The sequence below is a fragment of the Pan paniscus genome, chromosome 16 (genome assembly GCF_029289425.2).
Source record: "Pan paniscus chromosome 16, NHGRI_mPanPan1-v2.0_pri, whole genome shotgun sequence".
In the NCBI taxonomy this organism is placed as follows: Eukaryota; Metazoa; Chordata; class Mammalia; order Primates; family Hominidae; genus Pan; species Pan paniscus.
Genome location: NC_073265.2, coordinates 30,250,086 through 30,275,337, shown reverse-complemented (window position 1 = coordinate 30,275,337; position 25,252 = coordinate 30,250,086). Strand labels below are relative to the sequence as shown.

The window sequence follows — 25,252 nt, the reverse complement described above, 5'->3', positions numbered from 1 at the left end:
AGAGATAGAAAAATAAAATTTTATTTTGCTTAGAAGAATAAAGACAAAAAAGAGAGCCTGTCGTAAATATGCCATTTAGTTATCTTTCTTGGGGCAGAACAGATTTGAGTCTATTCCAATTAAATGTCATGTTAAAAATTAAAAATGATGGTTGGCAGACACAGAGTACAGTACCAGTATTGATTCTGTCTCCTGTCTGTCTCATTGAAACTGTTGTCATGGTAATGGTCTACTTATGCATAGTATGTGCTGAAAGTTTTTTTGTTTTGTTTTGTTTTTTTTTGTTGAGACGGAGTCTCTGTCACCCAGGCTGGAGTGCAATGGTGTGGTCTTGGCTCACTGCAACCTCCGCCTCCCGGGTTCAAGTGATTCTCCTGCCTCAGCCTCCTGAGTAGCTGGGACTATAGGCGCATCACCACCCCTGGCTAATTTTTGTGTTTGTAGTAGAGATGGGGTTTCATTATGTTGGCCAGGCTGGTTTCGAACTCCTGACCTCGTGATCCGCCCTCCTCAGCCGCCCAGAGTGCTGGGATTACAGGCATGAGCCACCACGCCTGGCCTGAACATTTTATATACTCTACAGTTCTAGTGAGTCAAGTGACTCCTAAAAATTGGGGGCATTTCAGATTTTGCAATTTAAAATACACAAAGGTTCTAAACATAGAGTTCTTTTGAAAAGAGTGGCATATGTTGAAGTTTTAAACACTATTCTGTATTAAATCCTTAAGAGTTTTTTGACGGGCTATTGATTGAAGATTTCACCCCCCAAACAGGAAGTTTTCAAAAACTCTTCCACTAAATGTTAGTTTTCAGCTACAGTACCTGTATCTATATCATCATTTCCTGAGATCATGAGTGCTGCAAATGCCCCTTATGGAAAGCTCTGGGATACTATTGTGTTTCTCTGCATTAATTTTCCCTCTTTTTGTTTGGATGCTTAAAATATCCATGGAAATAGAATCCATGTAATCTAAGAGCTGATTTATCAACACTGTGCTGTTTCATTTAAAGTGAAACTTTTTCCTCTGTATCTAAATTTGACATGCTGTTTAAGAAAAGATGTAGAAAGCTAATTTTGAGTACTGGAGACCTAAATTTTTAACATAAGCATTTTTAATTTTAAATAAAACATGTAGTGCAAAGCATGACCTCTTATTAAATGAGTAAGTCTAGGTCTGAGGGAAAAACATCGGTGTGTTTTCTGTGCTGTGCTGTGCTGTGCTGTGCTGTGGCAAGGAGTATGCAGCTATGGAGCCTGTCATCCTGGCCTGCTTATTTTCACTTGAGACTTTTGTATGGTGCGAAAAGAGTCTTTAGAAAAGGCTGACTTCACTACTGTGTGCATATTATAGTCCTGGCGGCAAGATGCACACATCTGCCAGTGCTTCCGGGGTAATGAGACATTCAAGAGCATGAGAAAGGGACAGAAGAATAGCAAAAGCTGTGACCACGTGAAAACCAAGTCAAATTCCCCATAGTATGGCATTCTCCCTCCCTTCCTCCCTCCCTTCCTCCCTTCTCCTTCCTCCCTTCCCCTTCCTTCCTTCTCCTTCCTCCCCTCCCTCTCTCCTTCTCTCCCTCCTTCCCTCTCTTTTCCTTCCCCTCTTTTCCTTCTTTCTTTCTCCCTCTTCGCTTCTCTTTCACTTTTCTTCTTTCTTTCTTTCATGACCAAGTTAGACTAAAGAAGTAATGAACAAACTTTCTTTTCTATCTACAATATTGCTTAAGGTATTCTTTGTATTCTTCCATGTCAGGCATACATTTTTCTATATCTAGCAATGTCTAGCAGTTCATGTTGCTACATGAAGGGAAATTGGATAGTGTGGTGGTACCAAGGTTCACATATACTAAACCAGATTTGATGGAACTAATGTTAAGAGAAAAGAATCTAGAAAAGTATATATTGGGTAAAACATTCTAGGGGTAGTCAGGGTTTCTCTAAAGTTGAGGCTATATGTTGAGCATTTTGAACATAGTTATTATTTTTTAAAACCTGGAATCAGAAAGCTATACATCACCTTGACTTAGCAACTTCAGTGAGAATACTATTTTAACCCAGCTCTTAAAAAAATAAGTGAATGAGCCAGGCACGGTGGCTCACGCCTGTAATCCCAGCACTTTGGGAGGCCAAGGTGGATGGATCATGAGGTCAGGAGTTTGAGACCAGCCGGGCCAATATGGTGAAACCCCATCTCTACTGAAAATACAAAAATTATCCAGGTGTGGTGGCGCACACCTGTAATCCCAGCTACTCGGGAGGCTGAGGCAGGAGAATTGATTGAACCCTGGAGGCAGAGGCTGCAGTGAGATAAGATCACACCACTGTACTCCAGCCTGGGCTACAGAGCGAGACTCTGTCTCCAAAAGAAATAAAATAAAATAAGTGAATGTTGGCCAGGTGTGGTGGCTCATGCCTATAATCCCAGCACTTTGGGAGGCTGAGGAGAGGGGATCACTTGTGGTCAGGAGTTCGAGACCAGCCTGGCCAACATGGTGAAACCCCATCACTACTAAAAATACAAAAATTAAAGGCATGGTGGTGCGCACCTGTAGGCCCACCTACTCAGGAGGCTGAGGTGGGAGAATCGCTTGAACCTGGGAAGGCAGAGGTTACAGTGAGCCGAGATCGCACCACTGCACTCCAGCCTGGGTGACAGAGAGAGACTGTGTCCCAAAAATAAAAATAAATGAATGTGTTCTAATTTGGCAATGACCACCCCTGGGAATAGAATTATTGCTAGTCAGACTTTTTCCAGAAAGGTAATAACAAATAATGTGCTTTGTTAAAAGAACTCCTTATGGTGAGTTGTATTCTTTTCTTAGTAATAACTACAGTGCTGAAGAGAAGATAATTGGAGGAAATGTTCATTCTTTTATTTTCCACCTTTATATTATTGGAACAAAGTAAGAAACAGGTTTCTGTTGAATTTTGAATTTTAGAATACTCAAAATGAAGATGAATTAATGCGATACCTGACAGAGACATTATTTAGTGACTGGTCTGTAGAAGTTAGTAAGAATTCAGAAGTCTTTAGGTCAGCTACTGCTGCTGCCTCAGCCATCTGCCCAGGAATGGTCTGATTGACAGTGGATGTCCCAGCTGGCAGCCCCGAACTACTACTTAGCTGGCGGTGATGAGCAGAAGTTGCTAGACTTGTCATCTCTCCTCCCCAGTGAGGGAGCAAGATGGGCTACTGCTGATGTCAGAAATGCACTTTCAGGAAACAAACAAAAAACGTGGCTACATCTTTTTACCTTTTTCCTCCTAATTATTCAGTATTGGAAGAACAGTCTGACACCTAGCCTGCTAATCTTTGTAACGATCCTCATGTTAGACATTCAAGTGATAATGGGCATAAACATGTAGAGAGATAATGAACTTCAACGGAGATGCTACCCAAAATCAAGATGGGAACACAGATGTTATTGAAAAGCTGTCAGAATGTTAAAATTCTTCTTTGGGCAATGACAGGGACCTCAACATTTAGAGAAAAGGCCAAACATATCATAGCTACATGGGCCTAGCAGTATATCAAATGTTGTAAACACTTCTGTAGTCTGTAGTCAGAAACCACCTAAAGACAGCCCAGCTATCCTGGAAAATAGCTGTAGTCTTCAAATTGTTGATGACAGTTATTTAGAAGACGCTGATTGGTTCAGGGAAACAGATAACAGTGCATATGTCGTACTAGACAACTTGAGATCACTGCTTTCAAACTATGAGCCTTAAGAACCCATTTCCTTACAGAGATGTAAGCCCTGTGGAAAATAAAGCTGTATAAGTGGAAGAGCAGGATATGAGCTGAACAAATTATCCTCAGAGTGATTTGGTACTGGTATTATAACTATTATTCTCTTACAGAGGATCCAGGTTGCTGTTCTGATCTTGCAGTTTGTATTCTTGACCTTACAACAATGTATAAATTAGACTGCCTTGTATGTTATCTTCATCTACATGGTTATTTTGGTCATCAACCTGCCTTATTGAGATATCAGTAAAACAAATAAGAATGCAGATCCAAAGATAAAACGAATAACATACCGAAGAAGGAATTTCTGTATTTCTTATATAGAACACCATGTCCCACTGAGGAGTGATTTGTATGTGAACATTTCATACTTAAAATCTTTCATATGACTGGCTGTGACCTGAAGCTGTAACATGAGTTATGAAGTCTGTTAAAATACATTTTTTTTTTGGGACGGAATTTCACTCTTTCACCCAGCTGGAGTGCAGTGGCGCGATCTCAGCTCACTGCAACCTCCGCCTCCTGGGTTCAAACGATTCCCCTGCCTCAGCCTCCTGAGTAGCTGGGATTACAGGCACCCGCCACCATGCTGGCTAATTTCTGTATTTTTAGTAGAGACAGAGTTTCGCCATGTTGGCCAGGCTAGTCTCAAACCCCTGACCTCAGGTGATCACCTAAAGGTGATCCCGGCCTAAAATACGTTTTTGATACGGCAACATAAGTGAACAATAAATATATTTTAAATGGTTGTCAGAGGCACTAAAGAGAGAGAATTTCCTGTTACTGACCCCTTGTATTGATTACTCTGAATAAATTAATAAGAAAACAAATGGTGCTAAACCGCCTTAAAGAAAAATTTAGAAGGAAATTGCCCGGTGCAGTGGCTCATGCCTGTAATCCCAGCACTTTGGGAGGCCAAGGCAGGTGGATCACCTGAGGTCAGGAGTTCGAGACCAGCCTGGCCAACATGGTGAAACCCTGTCTCTACCAAAAATGCAACAATTTGCCAGGTGTGGTGGTGCACGCCTCTAGTCGCAACTACTCGGGAGGATGAGGCATGAGAATAGCTTGAATCTGGGAGGTGGAGGTTGCAGTGAGCTGAGGTCATGCCACTGTACTCTAGCCTAGGTGACAGAGCAAGACTGTGTCTCAAAAAAAAAAAAAAATTTAGAAGGAAATTGTGTTGGTCATCATTGTTTTCAACACAAGACATGAGTTTGCATCCACAGTGCAACAGATGAACCAAACTTCCCCTGACATTCCCATACAAGTGATTTGTCTAATGAAGTTTTGCTGTGCCTGTTTTTGATTAACAATATCTCTTCCAGAAAAAGGTAGAATTATAAATGACAGTTGTTTAAGGTATATTAATAAAACCACATTTTGAAATTAACATGGGCTTCAACTGTATTATATACTTGGTTCTAATTAGTGGTTGTTTATTAGAATTAATAGTATTTACAGGGAAGAAAGCTCTTAAAGTTAGATGTTTAATATGTGGCTTTTTTTTTCATTTTGCTTACATTAAACATAATTATAGTTGGCATTCATTTGCATTTTTATTTTGCAGTCTCTTGTTTTCAGCAGCCACTGTAAAGCAGTGAGTGGCTACTCAGACCAGGTTGTCCATCAGCGGAGATCAGCTACCTCCTCGCTGCGTCGCTGCCTGCTCACTGAGCTGCCATCTTTTTTGTGTGTGGCCAGTCCACGAGTAAGTGCTCCAGGAGGGAAGAGATGAAATAGATGGCAATAGGAAAAATAAACCAATTTTTAAGGGATTTATTTCTTAAACAGAATTGTTCTAAACTATTTGGGCTTTAAGAAACATATAAATTCTAGTATTTTAAAATGTGGGCATTTGTGATTCTGGCCTGCCCCAGACAACACTTATATTCACCTTCATTTGTTGATTTAAGAATAGTTGTATGGTCGATAGCTTCTTTTTATTTAGTCAGGGGCTCTAAACTATAGTGGGAATAAACCATCTGTCAGGTAGAATATATATCACCCAATAGCAGGGTCGGGGCGAGGGAACCATTTGTCACCTGTGTTGAGGTTTTTGAGGGTTTTCATGAGAGGGCGTCAGATTGGTAAGGATTGGGGGAGATTTGATCCAGTCATATCACCTCAGTACAGTCTCCAAATAACAAAAGGAAACATAACACTCCAGCATCAAGAACCTTCTCAGTGTTGTGTTTTCTTGCTTTCCAAAGCAGCCTCACTTGGACTGTCATTCACATGTCTGTTCCATCTGAAAAGTGACTGTTGTATCTTCTTTGCTATTCACCATTTGTCCACTGTTGTTTGCAGATTGGGCTTAGTTTCTATTGTGGTTTCAACTTTAGCAGTTGTCTGCATCCTTCCTAATACCCTGTTTATCAAAATAGAGCCCTCTTGCCATTGCTGACAAGCATTGCTGGAAAGGCTTTAATTGGCACACTGGGGTTATTTACTTTGCCTACATCTTCCATCCTCTTTTTTATCCATGTTGATCAGAGCCAGAGAAAAGATCTACCAAGAAGGGAAATAATCGAACTGTGGCCAGGTTCTGTGGTTAGAGCCAAGAATGAATTTCTGTCTTCCCAGTTCATTTCTTTTTGCTCCAAGAGGCAACTTTCCGTTAGCCAGGAAGCTCTAAGAGGTTGACATTTCTTACCCTTCTATGTTTTTCTCTTGTTTCTCCACTCATCTTAGCAAGTGTACTGTTTTTACAGGTTTGTTGGGTTTTTTTGTTTTTGTTTTTTTTAATGTTTTTGAGACAGGGTTTCACTCTGTCACCCAGCCTGGAGTGCAGTGGCATGATTTCAGCTCACTGCAACCTCAACCTCCTGGGCTCAAGTGATCCTCCCACCTCAGCCTCCCAAGTAGCTGGGACTACAGGTGCTCACCACCGCTCCTGGCTACTTTTTAAATTTTTTGTAAAGACGAGGTTTTGTCATGTCGCCCAGGCTGTTCTCCAACTCCTGAGTTCAAGCTATCTACCTGTCTTGGCCTCCCAAAGTGCTGGGATCACAGATGTGAGCCACCGTGCCCAGCCTGTTTTCACAGTTCTATTCAAATAAGAAGGAGGCTTTTCTGTCTCCCTTGTTAATATTTTTCTACCATTATTTTTTATCAGCTTGCGTTCTTTATTCAGTTTATCAAAAGACGGAATCTGACAGGGGACCCCTAGAAAGATGATGAATCCTGTTGACTCCTGCCTGCCTAGATTTCTGTCTGCTGCTCCTGTGCTATATGAGTTTAATTCCCTTGTCACTATCAACTTTGTTTAGTTTATACTGGCTATCCAGAAAGTATTTGGATTTTGTACATATCCTGTTCTTCCAAAGTATTCTTGGTCTCAGAAGCTTAAGTTAATGCGGGGAAATGCACTTTTTCTAGGAAGCATTTAAAGCCAAGAGCTTCCATAGAAGGCAGGCTTCAGTCTTTCATGGTTGTGTGGTTGGTTTTGTTCTCTTAGTATGATAGGTGTATACCAAGAGACCTAATAAAAGGAAGTTTAGATTTCTGAGAGAGGCACATCAAGTCTTTTTAACTTCTCCTGTTCCCAGTGTTTTGTTTTTTGGTTGTTGGGGTTTTTTGTTTTTGTTTTTGTTTTTGAGGTGGAGCCTTGCTCTCTCACCCAGGCTGGAGTGCAGTGACACAACCTTGGTTGAATGCAGCCTTTGCCTCCCAGGTTCAAGCAATTATCGTGCCTCAGCCCCCCAGGTAGCTGGGATTACAGGTGCACGCCATCACGCCCAGCTCATTTTTGTATTTTTAGTAGAGACAGGGTTTCACCATGTTAGCCAGGCTGGGCTCGAACTCCTGACCTCATGTGATCCTCCTGCCTAAGCCTCCCAAAGTGCTGGGATTACAGGCCTGAGCCACTGTGCCCAGCCTGTTCCCAGTGTTTAAAGAGCCAATAAAGATGAGCTCTCTTGGCCTGTAATTGTATTTATTTGTTGACCTGAAAGTTCTTCATTTTTTACCACTTGGAGCTCCCCAAATATCTATAATCCACCACTCTCAAGAACAGTCCCACTCTCTCACACATGCATGCCCCATCTATACTACTTCAGTATTGTTTTTAGAGGAGCCAGAAATCCCAGCTACCATGCCTGCTGCTGCTGTTTCTCTCAAGAAAAGTAAATGTAGCTTGAGGAAAACTCTAATTGCTGTGAACATGTGTTGGCAAGCAGGGAGCAGGAGAAAGCTTTTATCGTTTGGCTGAAAGGGTGCTCCTTTCCCACTTGGCCCCTCCCATGTTTGTAGAGTTTCTTTACATAGTATGTGCTAAACCTGAAAATGGGAGTAATTACACCGTGGTGATTAGGAGGACAGGAAGAAGAGTTTAGATATCTCTATTTCATACACAGATCTACAACTTTTACCTTTCAGATCAGTCCTAGGGATTCAGATCAGTGAATAAGGCAAAATTTCATGAGATACCCTAATTATATCTTATATTGACTTCTAACCCATCTGTATTGGGGAGAGAGAAACTGATGTCCTTTGAAGCCAACCCTGGCCTTGAATTAGGCAAATTAATTTCTCTGACACATGCTATGAAAACTTGAGGGTCAGTTCAGGAAGAACTGTGCCACTATGGAAGGAATTATAGGAGCTGTTTTATCATTAGCTGAGGAAATAATTCTGCAGGGTTAATAAATTAAGGCCTTAGGAATTATTCTTACCAAAATACTGCAGCGCTTGGAGCGGTTACGCTTCCTTCAGCTAGAGCAGGAACATACATGTCCTCAGGAAGGACGCGCTGAACGCTTAAGGGGGCAGCCCCTGAAGGTACTGTAGTTTCAGAGGTTAATGAAGCAAGAAAGGGGTTAGCTCCTGTAGGACGAGAGAGAGTATGCATTTTTTGTGGGGAGGGAAGAGCGGTACGTCATGCTTCATCTCTCCTTCTGATCAAATCAGGAGGTCACTTGGGGTTAGCAGAATAGGGGGAGGCTGTCTGGGATACAGCTGACTTAGAAAGCAGGATTTACTCTAAGTATATTGGACATTTTTGCCCTCTTTTGGACCTCATAAGTACATTGCTTACATACTTACAACATGACATTGTATGATTCTGAATATATTAATATCTTGATCCTGGGCTCCTGGCCAAAGAAGCCTCTCAAAACACTGAAAAATATTTCACTAAGAACAGTGTCTTGCAAACCTCTTAAGCATTCAATCCTAGACCTGGAAGGGTATCATCAAAATGAAAATTGAAAAATAGATGAAAGTTTATAACTGGAAAAAGTTGTTTTGTTTTTAAACTATAAGAGTGCCTAGAAATGAATCCCAGGCAGAAAAACCATTTTTCCTGTTTCTCTGTTCTTTCATGCTGAGATTCTAGCTTTTGGCTTTTCATCTCGAGAATATGAGCCCAGAGTCTTTATGTATAATTCCAATATAAGTTCTGCTTTTTTACAAAATAAATAAATAAATAAATAAATAATTTTAAATCAAAACAGTTATCTGTGAGTATAAAAATTGGTCTGTATGAGGTTTTTTTGTTGTTTTTTTTTTGTTTCTTTTTTTTTTTTTTTTTTTTTTTGAGACAGAGTCTCACTCTGTCACCCAGGCTGGAGTGCAGTGGTGCAATCTCAGCTCACTGTAACCTCCACCTCTTGGATTCAAGTGATTCTCCCACCTCAGCCTCCAGAGTAGCAGAGATTACAGGCAGGCACCACCATGCCCAGCTAATTTTTGTATTTTTAGTAGAGACGGGGTTTCACCATGTTGGCCAGGCCAGTCTCGAACTCCTGACCTCAGGTGATTCACCCACCTCAGCCTCCCAAACTGCTGGGATTACAGGTGTGAGCCACCGCGCTTTAGTCTTACTAGAGAAGACTAAATATGCTTTACTTATCTAAGAGTATGCATGCTATTCAAGACATATAGAACTGGTCATATTTCTATAGTCTAGACTATTACTTTTTAAACTTTTTATAGAAGTATAGCTGCTATTAATTTTGCAGGTCTGCGACACACATCCTACATGGGAGATGTTTGCTCTGACCCACGATCTGCTGGGATACTGCCATGTCAAGTCATAGAAGGGAGAGAGACCCAATTTTCATCCACCTGCTTTGTATTCCTGTATTTATTTGCTTTCTTTTGGTCCATATTTATTTGCCCATGCTCATGTATTAGTGGGAAAAATGAATAAGTTGGAAGCAAGAAAACAAGTTCCTTCTTTTTTTAACTTTTTTTTTTTTTTTTTGAGACAGTCTGTCACCCTGTTGCCCAGGCTGGAGTGCGGTGGCACAGTCTTGGCTCATTGCAACATCTGCCTCCTAGGTTCAAGCCATTCTTGTGCCTCAGCCTCCCAACTATCTGGGATTAGAGGTGAACGCCACCATGCCAGGCTAATTTTTGTATTTTTTGTAGAGATGGGGTTTTGCCATCTTGGCCAGACTAGTCTTGAACTCCTGACCTTAGGCGATCTGCCACCTCAGCCTTCCAAAGTGCTGGGATTACAGGTGTGAGCCACCATGCTCAGCCGAAAACAAGTTCCTTTTGGAGAGGATAAAGGTGATATGAGATTCTAGTATTGTTTGGATAAACTATTTTTGTTGTGAACTGGTTTTGGAACTCCAGGCCCAGTTTGCTGTGACCCTCTGTAGTTTTGCATCTGGACCATAGATGGCACTGCTCCCTAGCAAACTCAGTTCAGCTTCATCTGCAAGCCAGAGTATTCTCTGGTTATTGGTAAATGATGCTCTTTCTGTCACGTTGGTACCCTCCAGAGGCACCTACAGCCCATGGTCAGCTGTTTATATGTCTCAAGGCAGTATTTCTCAAGGTTCAACTTGGGACGCTGGGGTGCTTGTCAAAAACATAGGTCTATTGGCCCCTCCCTCAGTTCTTCTGGTTCAAAATCTACACTTTTGGTCCGCTTCAAAGGAGGTCCTTATGCGTACCAAAACTTGACAGCCGTTTCCCTAAAGCTTGATCAACACAAAAGGAGAAAAGTTAATAGCAAGATCAAGTTCCCTCGGTGCCTAACTTCCACGAAATGATAGAACTACCTAACTAGATACAGCCGGTGTTTTATGTTCTGATCTCTCCTGTGCTGTGGCCTTTGCTTCTCATACGCTGTTTCTCCCCATGTCTTAGTCTAGCTTTAGGGTTCTTCTGAGCAATTCTGCGTATGCAGATTGAGTATCTCTTATCCAAAAATCCCAAACCCAAAATGCTCCAATGAGCATTTCCTTAGTGCATCATGTAGGCACTCAAAGTTTTAGATTTTCAGATTAGGGATATTCAACCTGAAATGGGCTTTCAGCATATTTGTCAGCGTGGGCTTGACAGATAATCACAGCCTCCACATTTTAACAAAAGCTAGCCTTGTCATCTTCAAGTTCCTTACCAGTCGACTTCACAGGTATCTGAATACTGCCTATTAGAGTAGGAATAAACCCAGATAGCCAAAGAAGGATAAAATCTGTGTTTCTGAATTGGCAGGAGCCCTCTACTCCATCGAGTGAGCAGCAGCTGAGTGTTGTTTGGTTATACCTTGTATTGAGATAAGAATTTGTATATAGCCTTTGGCCAAGCCAGGAAACGAATCTGCTACTCTCTGGCAATTGCTTCCCTACCCTCCCCTGCCTCCTCACTCCCCCTTCCCCAGTTTATGGCCTGAAAGAAAGTTTCTCTTCCATTAGGTTTGTCAGTCAGCAACCTGGTCAGGGAAGAGGAGAAAGCTGTTGATAAATTTGGGAGCTTTGCCACAAAAGCATTAAAGATGACTTCAAATATGCCAGGCCAATATTCTTTAGTTTTTAAATGAAGTCTGACTAGCTGCAGCTCCCTTTCTGGCATCACCATCATGCATATGGTTAAGAGAACTTTGCCAAGAATAATATCTAGCAGTGAAGGGAGGTGGCAAAATGATCAGATATATATGCATATAATAGAGTTATTGCTGACCCGGTATTCTCATTTATCTGCAAACTCCAGCTCTCTTTGGATCTTTAGTTTGTTTGCAGGTTTCATTTTATAAGAGGTTGGCTTTTTATCTGGAAAAGCTCCCTAAGTCATTCATTAGGGACAGCTTAGTGTGCCAGAACAGATATTTAAAACCACTAGTCTAAGAACTATCCACATTAGTCTGATTTCAAAGTTGAGGTTCCCAAAAGGCATAGTGTGTATGGACAACGTGAAAGAGCCATCTCATGTGAATCTTTAACTGCAGGTTACCGCAGTGCCATTGGATTCTTACTGCAATGACCGAAGTGCAGAATATGAAAGGCGAGTTCTGAAGGAAGGAGGGAGTCTGGCAGCCAAGCAGTGTTTGTTGAATGGGGCCCCTGAACTGGCTGCAGACTGGCTAAATAGACGATCACAGTTCTTCCCAGAGCCAGCTGGAGGTCTGTGGAGCATCAGACCTCAGAATGGCTGGTCTTTCATCAGGATTCCAGGTGAGTTCTCAATCCTCTTGGAATGTGTTCCTCGCTTTGGCAAGGGGAGAACCAGGGTTATCTCCGTGTGGTCCTTTCAGATATTTGGAATTTACTGTTCTTGAGGTTTCTGCTTCCTTTTTTGGCCTTAGTAATTCATAGGTAAGAATATTAGTAATTTATGATGAGTGGAGAGAGAAATGTTTTTAGATTTGTGCTTAAATACACTCCTTTGACATGCTTACAGCTGAGAAAGAAATGCCACTCTTAAAAAAAAAGGTAGAAATAAACTTAGTAGGAAAGGCTCTAGGTTGAATGAGTACGGTTGTCTTGTGCCATTGCCAGTGGAATGAATGAGAATGTCGTCACTCACAGAAAGCCTCATTTAAATAGCATAAACAGTGTCCTACATGAAGCACTAGAGATCTGAATGATAACAAGAGGAAAAACAGTGCATTGCATTCTATGCCAAAATACTAGCAGATTCCCAGATCCCCTAGGGTCAAAGTCGGGGGTTGAAAGGAAACTAGGTTTTCATCTTTGCCTTAGTGAGACTACTTTTAAGGAAACTGAACACAGATAATTCATAGGCTCATGTTCTTTGCTTACACCTGCAGGCAAACTGGAATGGTAGCTTGGAGCTATAGTGTTAGTTTTGGTTGTCCAAAATCTCTGACATTTTGACTACATTCCTTTTTTTTTTGAGATGGAGTCCCGCTCTGTTGCCCAGGCTGGAGTGCAGTGGCGTGAGCTCGGCTCACTGCAAGCCCCGCCTCCTGGGTTCAAGCCATTCTCCTGCCTCAGCCTTCCAAGTAGCTGGGACTACAGGCGCCCACCACCACACCCGGCTAATTTTTTGTATTTTTAGTAGACATGGGGTTTCACTATGTTAGCCAGGATGGTCTCGATCTCCTGACCTCGTGATCTGCCTGCCTCAGCCTCCCAAAGTGCTGGGATTACAGGCGTGAGCCACCGCGCCCGGCCAACTATATCCCTTTTACTGGCATGTAATGGAAATAAACTAGAGCTAAGCATTCAACAGAGGTCTTCTTCTGTCTCTAAGAGATAACTGGATTCCAGTGTGTAAGGCCTGGTTTTTCCACTTTATTTTAACTTTGTCAAGTGTCAAGGGGTTTGCCCCAGCCTGTTAGTGCTTTGAGAACTCCAAGACGTCTTTCTGCGTATCTGAAGGCAGTATTACACATGGCCTTGTAGCTGACTTAAAGCACATGCAGTGAGTGGAAATATATTGTTTGAAAATCAGGGGGGGAACCTAAGTGTAAAGCAAGCTGGTAAGGAAACTACAGAATCCCAGGCAAGAGATGAGCACCGTTATTGAAAGAAGCAAGATAGCACCTTACTTCTTTTTTCTCCCTTCTTGGTTCTGGCTCCTAAGTTCCCATTACAGGAGTAGATGGCTTATTGCTGGCGTTGTGGGAATCTCTTGTGGCTTTTCCTGTTCTTTGAAAGAAAAATGGACCTTGTTTAAATAGCAGGAAGCGTCTGAGTTCTTTTTGCATCGATAAAAAGCACCAGCCTCACTGGCTGTTTACTGTGAGAACCAACCAGCTCCTCACCCCATTGTGCTGTGTAGACTAGCTGGGACAGGGCGGGGGTTGGGGGTGTCTCACTGGAACCCTTTATCATCTCTCTTTCCTTTATACTTTTACATTTTCTCTTTCCCTGAGAAGGGTTGCTTCCATATTCCTTGAGAGACTGACCAAAATCTTCTGGGTTTCACACCTTTTCTTCTCCATGTTTCACCAGAAAGATGTACAATCCCTTCAAAAGTCCCCTTTCCTTGGAAAAATGAGATATTATTTAATCTTTTGCCCTAATTTTACTGCCATAGGCTACATTCTTTTTATCTCTGAACAGGATCTTACACCGTGGATGGTAAAAACCTGTGTCTAATGAAAGTACTATAGGATTGTAGGAAAGTTTGTAAGAGAGTAGGATAGGTTTGTTCATTTAAACATTTTTAAGCTGCTGTTTTATTTTATTTATTTTTAACACCCAATGATCCAGAAAGCTCCTGTTTTAAAGAAGGGTCTGGGCACAGGTTTGACTTAGCAGAATCAGCTGGATTTCCAGAGAAGTGTGTTCCTTGTGTCTCTGTATCCTGCTTAGCGACAGGTGGAGCTCTTGTCCAGTGCAACTTAAGTGACTGCTAAAAACTTGGCTAACAAATACCAGCCCCAGAAGTCACTCTAGTGTGTTCAGAGAAAGAAACCTGTTTTTCCTGCATATCTTACTAAGGACAAATACTAGAGACTGATTTTCTCCATGCTCACCAGCAAATCAGAGATAGTGTTCATTTTGCTGAAGTGTTTTAAGGCTGTTGCTGAAGTGTTTCTTCTTAGTCATTTTCCTTCAGGGCAGTACAAAGAAGTCCAGTCCATCCACTTCTCCCTTCCCCACCTACACAATAACAAGATAACAAGCTGACAGCAGGTACCACTTCTTGCCTCCTTTAGTCATGTTAGAGTTCTGTCTTTATAAGTATATGCACATCTTTATTTCTGAGCTTTTCTAATCCTAGGAACAGTTCATTCTGATTAGCAAAGTAAAGTAGATGTGGGAGGCAGGACTGTTTGAAAACCATTAAATCATGATTTTGAAATAATTGAAGTTTCTCAAAATTCAGACATAAAACAAATTTTTATATGCATTAACATTTGTGCTAAGAGAGTATATCTAAATGGAGAAAGAAGATAAGCAGGCTACAGAAATCTTACGAACTTAGCTTGCCCACGCTCACTCAAGGGCTGAAAAATATATGGTCTTTTTTTTTTCACCTTGTGCTTTTAATGAGAACAGAAAGAAGTATGTCTAAAGCTGATTGGTAGCTCTGTGGTGAATGTTTAGGAGCTATCAAAATTGAGAGACCTTAGGGAATTCAATTACTGGAGAAGGGTAATTGTGGTAAGAATAAAACCTTAAAAGTTGTTATGAAAGCTTTGCTGCCTGTTCAGACTTGGAATTTATACAGTACTCCTTGTCTGGTGCCAGGGAGAGGGCTTAGCAGTCAATTCTGTCCCAGCTGCAGTCATTTGATTGTGTTGGTAAGGAGACCAACAAAAAGAAGAGCATTTCAATAATCTAAACAGGACCAAACAAAGAGACTGAACAAAGGTGTGTGCCACAGCTTCAGGGAGCGGGTGGTGGAAGGAGACATGGCCTGGCAGCATTCTGAAGGTGGGAAATGGCAGGCTGCAGTGCAGAGGGAGTAAACAGCCAGGACCTGTGGCTTTGTAGCAAAAACAGAGTGGCCGATGATTTGTTATGGTGCTGTCAGCACATCCGTTCTTGTTCCTTGTATACAATAATTGTGCATTTGGCAAATTGTGGCAAGAACAGAGAATGACTGTTGAGAACTTTTGGATTGCTGTCAACAGTCAGACTGTGGTTCTGAAGAAAAGCCATAGGTTCAAACCCAGAAACTGAGGAGGAACATTGTGTTTTTCTTAACAGTTTTTCTCTTTTAGTTGTTAGTTGTCTATATAATATCTCCATTCTTTCTCTCTCCCTTTTTGTGTCCTATGGCCACTTCCACATATACTCTTACCCAACCCCTTAAACCTAAACTCTTCCCCTCTTAATGACAGCAATTGTTCAGGGCATGTTTATGGACCAGTCTGCAAACAGGAAACTCTACTTCCTGAATATGATGGGAGTTAAATGATACTAACTGGATAAGATGAAAATTTGTGAGTTAAGTGTTCTTTAAAGATCTGTTGCTGAAATGCTTTTCTTGTGAGAAGAGGAAAGAGAAAGCACAAGTTAGTGAGTGAGAGGAGCTTCACTGCAGAGAAACTCAAAGTCAGTCTTTCTGAAAAGCCCTGCTGTCTTTATTGAATTAACATACAACTAGGGTTAACGACATTTACCAGTCAACCTATTTGCAGTCCTCCAAGAGAGCTAGTTTTGGGTTTAAAAAAAAAAAGGGTAGGGGGGCTGGGTACCATGGCTCAGCACTTTAGGAGGCTGAGCTGGGAGGATCCCTTGAGCCCAGGAGTTCAAGACCAGCCTAGGCAATATGGCAATACCCTGTTTCTACAAAAAAAGAGAAACAAAATTAACTGGGTGTGATAGCTCACTTGTAGTCCAAGCTACTCAGGAGGCTGAGATGGGAGGATCACTTGAGCCCAGGAGGTCGAGGCTGCCATGAGCTGTCATTGCGCTGCTGCATTCCAGCCTGGGTGACAGAGTGGAACCCTGTCTTGAAAAAGGGAAAAAAAAGAGAGAGGTTATAAATTTCTTTGTTTACTTTTCTCCAGAGGCAGGTAGGATACGTTCTCAGTGCTTTCAGAACTAGCAGAAACAGATATCTAGAGATAGGATGAACAAAGAAAAAACAAAATTTTCAGGTCACGTAACAGCAGATTGACATAGATGTCACCCATAGATGTCCATGTATACCTGGTGTCCTCTGAGTAAGGATGTGGAGCAGGGATGCTTTTAAGTGCCTTAAGAGCACATGTCTGATTGGGAGTGATCAGGGAATCTGCACTTCCCCCTTTGGGGATGTTTTTTCCCAGGGCACTCCTGGAGTCGTGATATTTTCAGGGCGTTGCATTCTCCCTTTAGAGCACTTTTCTGATCTCATGATGACAAGCATCTTGGTTTTAGTGATTGTGGTTGCATACAGCTTTGCATTGAGTGATTTTGTCGCATCAATTAAATACAGTTCCCCCTCACCCCCTTTTCTTCTCCTCAGGCAAGGAGAGCCTCATCACTGACAGTGGAAAGCTGTATGCCCTTGATGTCCTGCTGACTCGGCTCAAGTCTCAAGGGCATAGGGTCCTTATCTACTCCCAGATGACCAGGATGATAGACCTGCTGGAGGTAGGAGAGGGAATCTTGGGGACCTAGGATACCTTGACATTTAATTTGTAGGAATCAGATGTCCATGACTAATGTTAGTCCTGCTTAATGGGAGCCCCAAAACTCCCTTTTGTCTTTTTTCTTCTTTTTTTTTTTTTTTTTTTTTGAGACAGAGTCTCACTCTATCACCCAGGCTGGAGTGCAGTGATGCGATCTCGGCTCTGCAACCTCTGCCTTCCAGGTTCAAGGAATTCTTCTGCTCCAGTCTCCTGAGTAGCTGGGATTACAGGCATGCACCACCACACTCAGCTCTTTTTTTTTTTTTTTTTTTTTTTTAAGTAGAGATGGGGTTTTGCCATGTTAGCCAGGCTGGTCTTGAACTCCTGGCCTCAAGTGATCCACCCACCTCAGCCTCTCAAAGAGTTGGAATTACAGGCGTGAGCCACCACACGCAGCCCCCAAAACTCCTTTTTTTGATTTTACAATCTATAAAGGGAGCAGAGTTAGCTCCTGGCATGGGGAGTATGTGAAGGACTTCTGCCCCCTGCCCTACACCAGTGAAATAGAACACCCCTTACATCCTTTTACTAGGGAAGACATTTCTTAATTTTAAAGTAGGTCACAGCCTAGGAATCTAAAATTATGTATGGAAAACAAGATTCAGGATTAGTTCTCTGCGTAAAAAAGCAGAGAACAGCTATTCAACCTGAGTTAATATAGTGATTCTCAACTTGACTACATATTGCAATCACCTGAGAAGCTTTAAAAAAATATGGATTTCTAGTCCTATTTCCAGAGATTCTTATTTATTACATTTGAAATGAGGCCTGGGCATCAGGATATTTAAAAGGTCCTGGGGGTGATTCTAATATGCATCCAGGCTTGACAGCTACTAAGTTAATGGAAAAGATATGACTGTGCAAGGCAGCTTTTGTTTCTTTAATTGGTTCTTTGTTGAAGTTTTTCTTTTTCTTGTCTGAGTGGTGACTTATTTTTTAAGGGACAGGAGGTCACAGACCTAGTAACAGGAGAGTGAAAATGAGAACAGATAATCACAAACTAGTACAATAAGTCTTTATATAAATAAAGTTTGAGAGGCAGAAGCACCTGGTTGTCTGAAGTACATAAATATTCTCATGTTTTTACATGTGTAAGGCTTCATACCCTCGCCCTGCTACACCAGGGAATCGTAATAAGTAAGTGGAAATTGTACTGTTATTATCCTTATCTAGGAATAAAGCAATAGGGACCATATCAGTACAGAAGGAATGAAGGCTAGCATTAAGGAGGGTTTTCAGGCTTTTTGGAAGCCAAGATTGGCTTGTTGAATTTTGCAATGAATTTATCTGAAATCAGTGGGAGGTTTCTTTTAATAATCTGGCAACTTCTTTTAGCAAGAGACATAAATGATTTTTGGGGTCAGTTTCAGCACTAAGTCTTAGGTTTCATAGCCCCTTTAATGCTGTTGACAGACTAAACTCTCTGGTTTGTATTATGAGTAGGCCACTTATTCCTAAATGATGGAAGTGCTTATGAGTGAATGTAAGTCACCATAAGAGAGGTGATTAAGCTGTTGTGTTTGATGTATATATTAACTATGTTAAATATCCTAACAGTAGTAATCCAAAATAAAAGGACTGCCTGCATATCTGGTGTTCTGTTCAAACAAATGATCCCAACAGCCAAAACAACATGAGTAACTTTTCCTGCAGTGGGGCTCTTTTTAGGTAAAGTGCACTTTCCTTGTCCTTAAGAGGCAGGGAAAGTATAGCTAAAGTAGTGATCTTCAGCTGCTAACAATTAAAGAAAAAGCAGTATGCTAAGGATACTGGTAAGGAACATAATGGTATTTCTTTTCCAAGACTATAGTCTTACATGTTGATTCATATGAAAGGAAAGTTCCAAGGGAATGTGAATGAGCAATCCAAAAATAAACTAGCTTCGGTAGGTGAAGGTGAGTGTAGGTGGTTTAAGTTTGATACAGCCTTTATTATAGTCCTTCCCTCGGTGTATCGCACACTTCTAGGTTCTCATTAAATATTACTAAAATAAGTAATTCAGAGTATGATAAGCTTTGTTCAGGATAAGTGCTGTAAACTCTACCCACCAGGATCACTTCCTCTCTATCTATAATCCAACAGTTATTTTTGGGTTATGGACCTAGTGGGTAGGTTTTGCAAACAAGCAGCTTGAGAACCTCTCTAAACATAGATGTATTTCTAAGGGGAATTCCAAATTAGGGAAATGCAAATTCAAAGCCTGAATTTCACAACTGCTGACATTGCTTAGCCATATGTATAACATGCATCTTGGATGTTGAAACCAGAAAATGTTGCAACTATTTGTATGTTTTAAAAACTAAAATGAAATTCTTCTCTGGTTTCCAATACTACACTAATGGTTCTTCCTTTAATTTCTTAAAGTTTATTCATTTTTAATTTGTTTTAATATTACCCACTCAAATGAACCACATTCTGTATTCCAGGAGATTAGTACTGAAATAGAATTTAATTTATGAGCATGGAATTACAATGCCCAAAGTGTTTACCATATATCTAATCATTGATTGAAATATAAACATATTGTACATCTTGAGATGGTGCAGCACTAGGTCTGTGTTTTTTTATCTTTGAAAGAGTGTTTTTCAGTCACTTTCATAATAGAAACTCTGAGTATTAACATTCATTAAAGCCATGTTTCAGCATTAAAGCATGACCTGGTACATGATCTTGCAGTGGGACCTTCTGAATAGATCCTGTCCATTGAGTATACTTGATCTTAAGAAAAAACACAAACTTAAGTCTCAAAATGTTGGTTGTTTTGTTTTTATTTCAGGATTTCCCTTTTTCTCTTGAAATCGTATACCCTCTTCAAAGAGAGAAAGAAATGCTTCCAATAGAGTAAGAGTTAGAAACTCACATTGCGGGTATCAAAGCTCTGTGTTGCTGTGGAGTATGTGAGCAACTCTCTTTCATCCAACAGCCTTTTTGGGTTTTTGTTGTTGTTGTTGTTGTTGTTGTTGTTGTTATGTGCCTTAGCCATGGCTGGCTGTCTGTTTCTGGGACTTGGCAGAACTAGAAGACATTAAGAATTCACATACTTCTCTATGGCCAGGTTTCCATTCTGTGAGAAATACTAGTTTTGGACATTACTATGTGCACAGTATTTTTTAAAGTCATTGATCGCTTCCTTTTTCCCTTGGGTAAAAATCTGACTTTAAATTTCTTGTGTATATATCAGATCTTCTTCCAAATAGACTATATTCAGAAATGTTGTATTCTTTCACATGGCATCCAAATAGTAGTATTTCTAGATAGGGGATTTTTAAAAGGAGAGTGCTTTTGCTGTAACAAATGGGCACTAAGAAAAACAAAAATAGTGAAGAGGAGACTGCTTAATTTCCAAGCCAGGAGTTTTTAGTTTGCCACGGGCAGAAGCCAAGGACATAAATAGGTGAGGAAATCATAGATCAATAAATGTCATTATGAGTTTATTTTATATTTACTGAATCGCCTATAGGATCTTTTTTTTTTTTTTTTTTTTTTTTTTTTTTAAGAGTCTCGCTCTGTCACCCAGGCTGGAGTGCAATGGCGGGATCTCGGCTCACTGCAACCTCCACCTGCCGGGTTCAAGCAGTTCTTCCTCAGCCTCCAGAGCAGCTGGGATTTCAGGCGCGCATCACCACGCCTGGCTAATTTTTGTATTTTTGTAGAGATGGGGTTTCACCATGTTGGCCAGGCTGGTCTCAAACTCCTGACCTCAAGTAATCCTCCCATCTTGGCCTCCCAAAGTGTTGGGATTACAGGCGTGAGCCACCACGCCTGGCCACCTATAGGATCTTGGCTGTTGGGCATACTAGGGGAACACATAATCCCTGTGCATTTGGGATGGTGGTATCCAGCTGGATGTCAGGCAGAACTTTTCCTGCTACCACCAGTTTTACCATGGTTAGGGACTCTTCTCCATATTCTAGTAGCAAAGAGCTTTTAACTTATTACAGATGACTTATCTCTGAGTCTTCTCTTTTGAGTTTCATTCCTATTGCATCTAGCAACTGAGTTTGTAGTTTAAGGAAATAAGCCACTTGATACTTTCTTATAATAAAGAGTACTTGGAAAGAGTTAATCAGCTTATGCTATATGTGGTGTAATTGTTAAATACTGAAATCCAGACAAATCTTGAACTGTACCAACATATGATAATAGTGTAATATAGAATTAAATCCAGGTAATCCATACATAATGACATTTGAGACCCTGGGTTGTGTAACTTGCTCAGTCATCTATCCAAGTGCAGTGCCTCACTGGGGGAAGATTTATCCTGAGCAGACATTCTGTCATTTATGAGTTGGCCTCTCTTAGAAATGCAGGTTACCTTTGGAAGCTGTGATTCTGAAGATACTGGGAAGCTGGGTATTCTGAAAATGCCCCATGGAATGAAAAGCCAATTGGATTGGCACACTTGATATCTTAAGTTTCCTTCTTGGCCTTCTTCCAAGTGTACTTTACTTCCTTTCAAAAAAAAAAGAAAGAAAATTGGGGCCACTGTTAACTAGAGTTCTTATTAGGTCTTAGGAATTGTAGAAGGAAATTTGTCAGCTTACAACCATGCTGTATATAAGCTTTTTTAAATTCTTTTTTCCTCCATGCTACCTTTGAGCAAGGCATTAATGCTAGGCAGATGCAAATATTAGTTAGATGTGATGTTTGACTTTAAGGAATCTATTTAGTGGAGGAGACATATACATACACAAATACCTGTCAGTGTACCCTGATACTAATGTCAAAATGAAGCGTGAACAGAGCTGAGGATAGCAAGAAAGATATGTTTATTTCTAACTGAGTCACTCTTGAGGAAAGCATCACAAAGACAGTGGCATCTGAACTTAAGAACAAATAGAATTTCAACCATCAGGGAGAAAGGAATTTGAGACTAAGGAAGCCAGATGTAAAAAGAGAGATAGAAAGGTACAAGAGTAGTCCATTGTGACTGGAACATATGGCATAGAAGAAAGGGAAATAACAGGAGTAGGTTGAAGTCAGATTATTTTGGGCCCATGATTGCCTTTTGCTAGTCTTGCTCCAAAGGGCTCTGTATTAGATAAGGGAATTACGGCTGTCATATTTAACTCTTGGTTCAATTTGCTTGGACTGCAGAAAAATTGTAATAGAGTAGCCTTTTGCTAATGATATACCCCAAAAGATGGAAAACAGCATGTCCAAGAAAATAAAATTACATCAGATCTGCAGGTTTGTGGACCATATTGAGTCCTTCCCCTAAATTGCTTTATCAAAATGAAATCTGGTTAAAATGAAAGTCAGAGCCAGCTTTGGAATAGAAGTTTCAGAATGAAAGGTTGGTAATAGGATATATAAACATTTGCCTTTATTTTTTCAAGTGTCCAATTATCCTTTATGATGATGGTAGCTCAGGTTATGGACAGGATATATTAAGAACCTTAGGGTTAAATGGGGCTCCCTTTTTATTTTCATCTTAGTAGTACTGATCATCCCTTCCATCTGGGAAACAGTAGGAGGGTTAAGCCATGGACTCTGGAACCAATCTGCTTGAGTTTCAGTCCTAGGTCTGCCACCTACTGCCTGTGTCACTTTAGGGACCTTAACATCTGTAAGATAGGAGGGACAATAATAACACCTACCCTTACTATATACCCATGAAAATTAAAAATCTAAAAAAAAAAAATTTAAAAAGGAGGTGATTGGAAGCTGTTACAGAACAGATCATGAAGATTTTGATTGTGATCTCTGATCCTGGGGGAAAAAAAATTAAAAGAGAAATTAAAAAAATATTTAATAGCACCTACCTTAAAGGTTGCCATAATGATTGGATAAACATAACCAGGTAAAATAGAACAGTGACTGGCAGTTAGTGAATGCTCAGTAAAACTATCTTGAGTTATGCTGGCAGCTCTGTTTGCATGCCACTGATGTGGTGTGTGGATGTGATCTGTTAAGTCCTACTTTTTAATCAGTGGCATGCAAGCAGAGCATTGTCTTCTCAACTTGTATAGTAAAACAGTGGTTTTCAGACTGATGGGATGTGTTAGAGGACCAGTAGATATTAAGCGGAGATGGCCACTCTTTATCAGTCAGGATAGCGATGCTTTTATCTATTTTATATATTAGAGGGGTTCTGTGTAAGAATTTGCTTGAAGAAAGTGTTCCAATGCTTTTAAAACAGATATGTTGGGCCAGGCACAGTGGCTTACACCTGTAATCCTAGCACTTTGGAAGGCCAAGGGAGGAGAATCACTTGAGCCCAGGAGTTCAAGACCAGCCTGGACAACATAGCAAGACCCCCATCCCTATAAAAATTTAAATTTAAATTTAAAAATTAGCTGGGCATAGTATTGCATGCCTATAGTTCCAGCTACTTGGGAGGCTGAGGTGAGAGGATCAGTTGAGCCCAGGAGGTCGAGGCTGCAGTGATCCAAGAAAACTATACTTCATCCTGTGCAATAGAGCAAGACCCTGCCTCAAAAACAAAACAAAACCAAAACACATATGTCAGCCATAAAAAATGATGAGTTCATGTCCTTTGTAGGGACATGGATGAAATTGGAAATCATCATTCTCAGTAAACTATCGCAAGAACAAAAAACCAAACACCGCATATTCTCACTCATAGGTGGGAATTGAACAGTGAGAACACATGGACACAGGAAGGGGAACATAACACTCTGGGGACTGTTGTGGGGTGGGGGGAGGGGGGAGGGATAGCATTGGGAGATATACCTAATGCTAGATGAAGAGTTAGTGGGTGCAGCGCACCAGCATGGCACATGTATACATATGTAACTAACCTGCACATTGTGCACATGTACCCGAAAACTTAAAGTATAATTAAAAAAAAAAAAAAAGAACAGTATAAGGAACTTAAAAACAAAAACCGCATATGTTCTACAATAGTGTTTCTCAAAATTAATGCTTTCGAATCAAATGTTATTAAAACGCACGTTACGCCAGGTGTGGTGGCTGACGCCTGCAATCCCAGCACTTTGGGAAGCCAAGGCGGATGTATCACCTGAGGCCAGGAGTTTGAGATCAGCCCGACCAACATGGTGAAACCCCATCTCCACTAAAAATACAAACTTAGCCAGGCATGGTGGCGCATGCCTATAATCCAGCTACCTGGGAGACTGAGGCAGGAGAATCGCTTGAACCCCGGAAGTGGAAGTTGCTGTGAGCCAAGATCTCACCATTGCGCTCCAGCCTGGGCAACAGAGCGAGACTCCATCTCAAAAAAATAAAAATAAAATGCAGATTATCATTTACTAGGTAAGGGATGTGTCCCTCAGTTCTGCATTTCTAACAGACCTCAGGTGGTACAAGTGCTGCCCATCTGAGGGCCATGCTGGATGGCAAGGTTCAAAGGGAAACTGCCTTGCCTTCCCTTTCTAGTGGTTGTTCTCAGCTGCTGATATAGGCTATCAGAATAATCTTTGAAGCTTTTTCCAGCTACAGCTTTATTGATGTATGCTTGATAAATAAAAATTGTATATATTTAAGGTCGACCCTGTGATATTGTCTCTCTTAGAAGAGTTCACATATACGATACAATATTATTAGCTCTAGTCACCATGATGTACATTAGATCTCCAGGATTTTTTCATTTTGCATAACTGAACCTTTGTACCCTTTGACCAACATCTCCCCATTTCCCCTACCCCCGGCAACCACCCTTCTACTCTCTACTTTTATGAGTTTTAACTTTTTAAGCTTGCACATATAAGTTGAACCATGCAGTATTTGTCTTTCCATGTCTGGCATATTTCACTTAACAGAATCAGGTTATTCATGTTGATTTCCTTCTTTTTAAGGCTGAATAATATTCGTGTGTGTGTGCGTGTGTGTGTATGTATGTATGTATATATATCACATATTCTTTATCCATTCACCTGTTTTGTTTGTTTGTTTTGAGACAATCACCCTGTTGCCCAGGCTGCAGTGCTGTGGCATGATCTTGGCTCACTGCAGCCTCAAACTCCCTGGGCTCAGATGATCTTCCCACCTCAGCCTCCTGAGTAGCTGGGACTACAGGCACATACCAGCACACCCAGCTAATTTTTGTATTTTCAGTAGAGATGGGGTTTCGCCATGTTGGCCAGGCTGGTCTCGAACTCTTGATCTTAAGTGATCCACCCACCTCGACCTTCCAAAGTGTTGGGATTACAGGCGTGAGCCACTTCATCCAGCCAACCACCACACCTGGCCCCAACCTTTGTCTTTTAGGTGTTTTCCTATAGTGTGAGGATGTAGATGTTGCTCT

General features: G+C 41.0%; 1 protein-coding gene across 1 annotated transcript in view; it reads left to right on the top strand.

Annotated features, from left to right (window-relative positions):
* Positions 1 to 25,252, top strand: part of INO80 (INO80 complex ATPase subunit) — a 143,348-nt gene that overhangs the window by 89,140 nt on the left and 28,956 nt on the right. Inside the window, exons 25-27 of the mRNA XM_003826605.6 lie at positions 5,320 to 5,460; positions 11,932 to 12,157; positions 16,857 to 16,984. Coding sequence (XP_003826653.4) covers positions 5,320 to 5,460; positions 11,932 to 12,157; positions 16,857 to 16,984 — 495 coding nt within the window. The remainder of the gene's footprint in view (positions 1 to 5,319; positions 5,461 to 11,931; positions 12,158 to 16,856; positions 16,985 to 25,252) is intronic.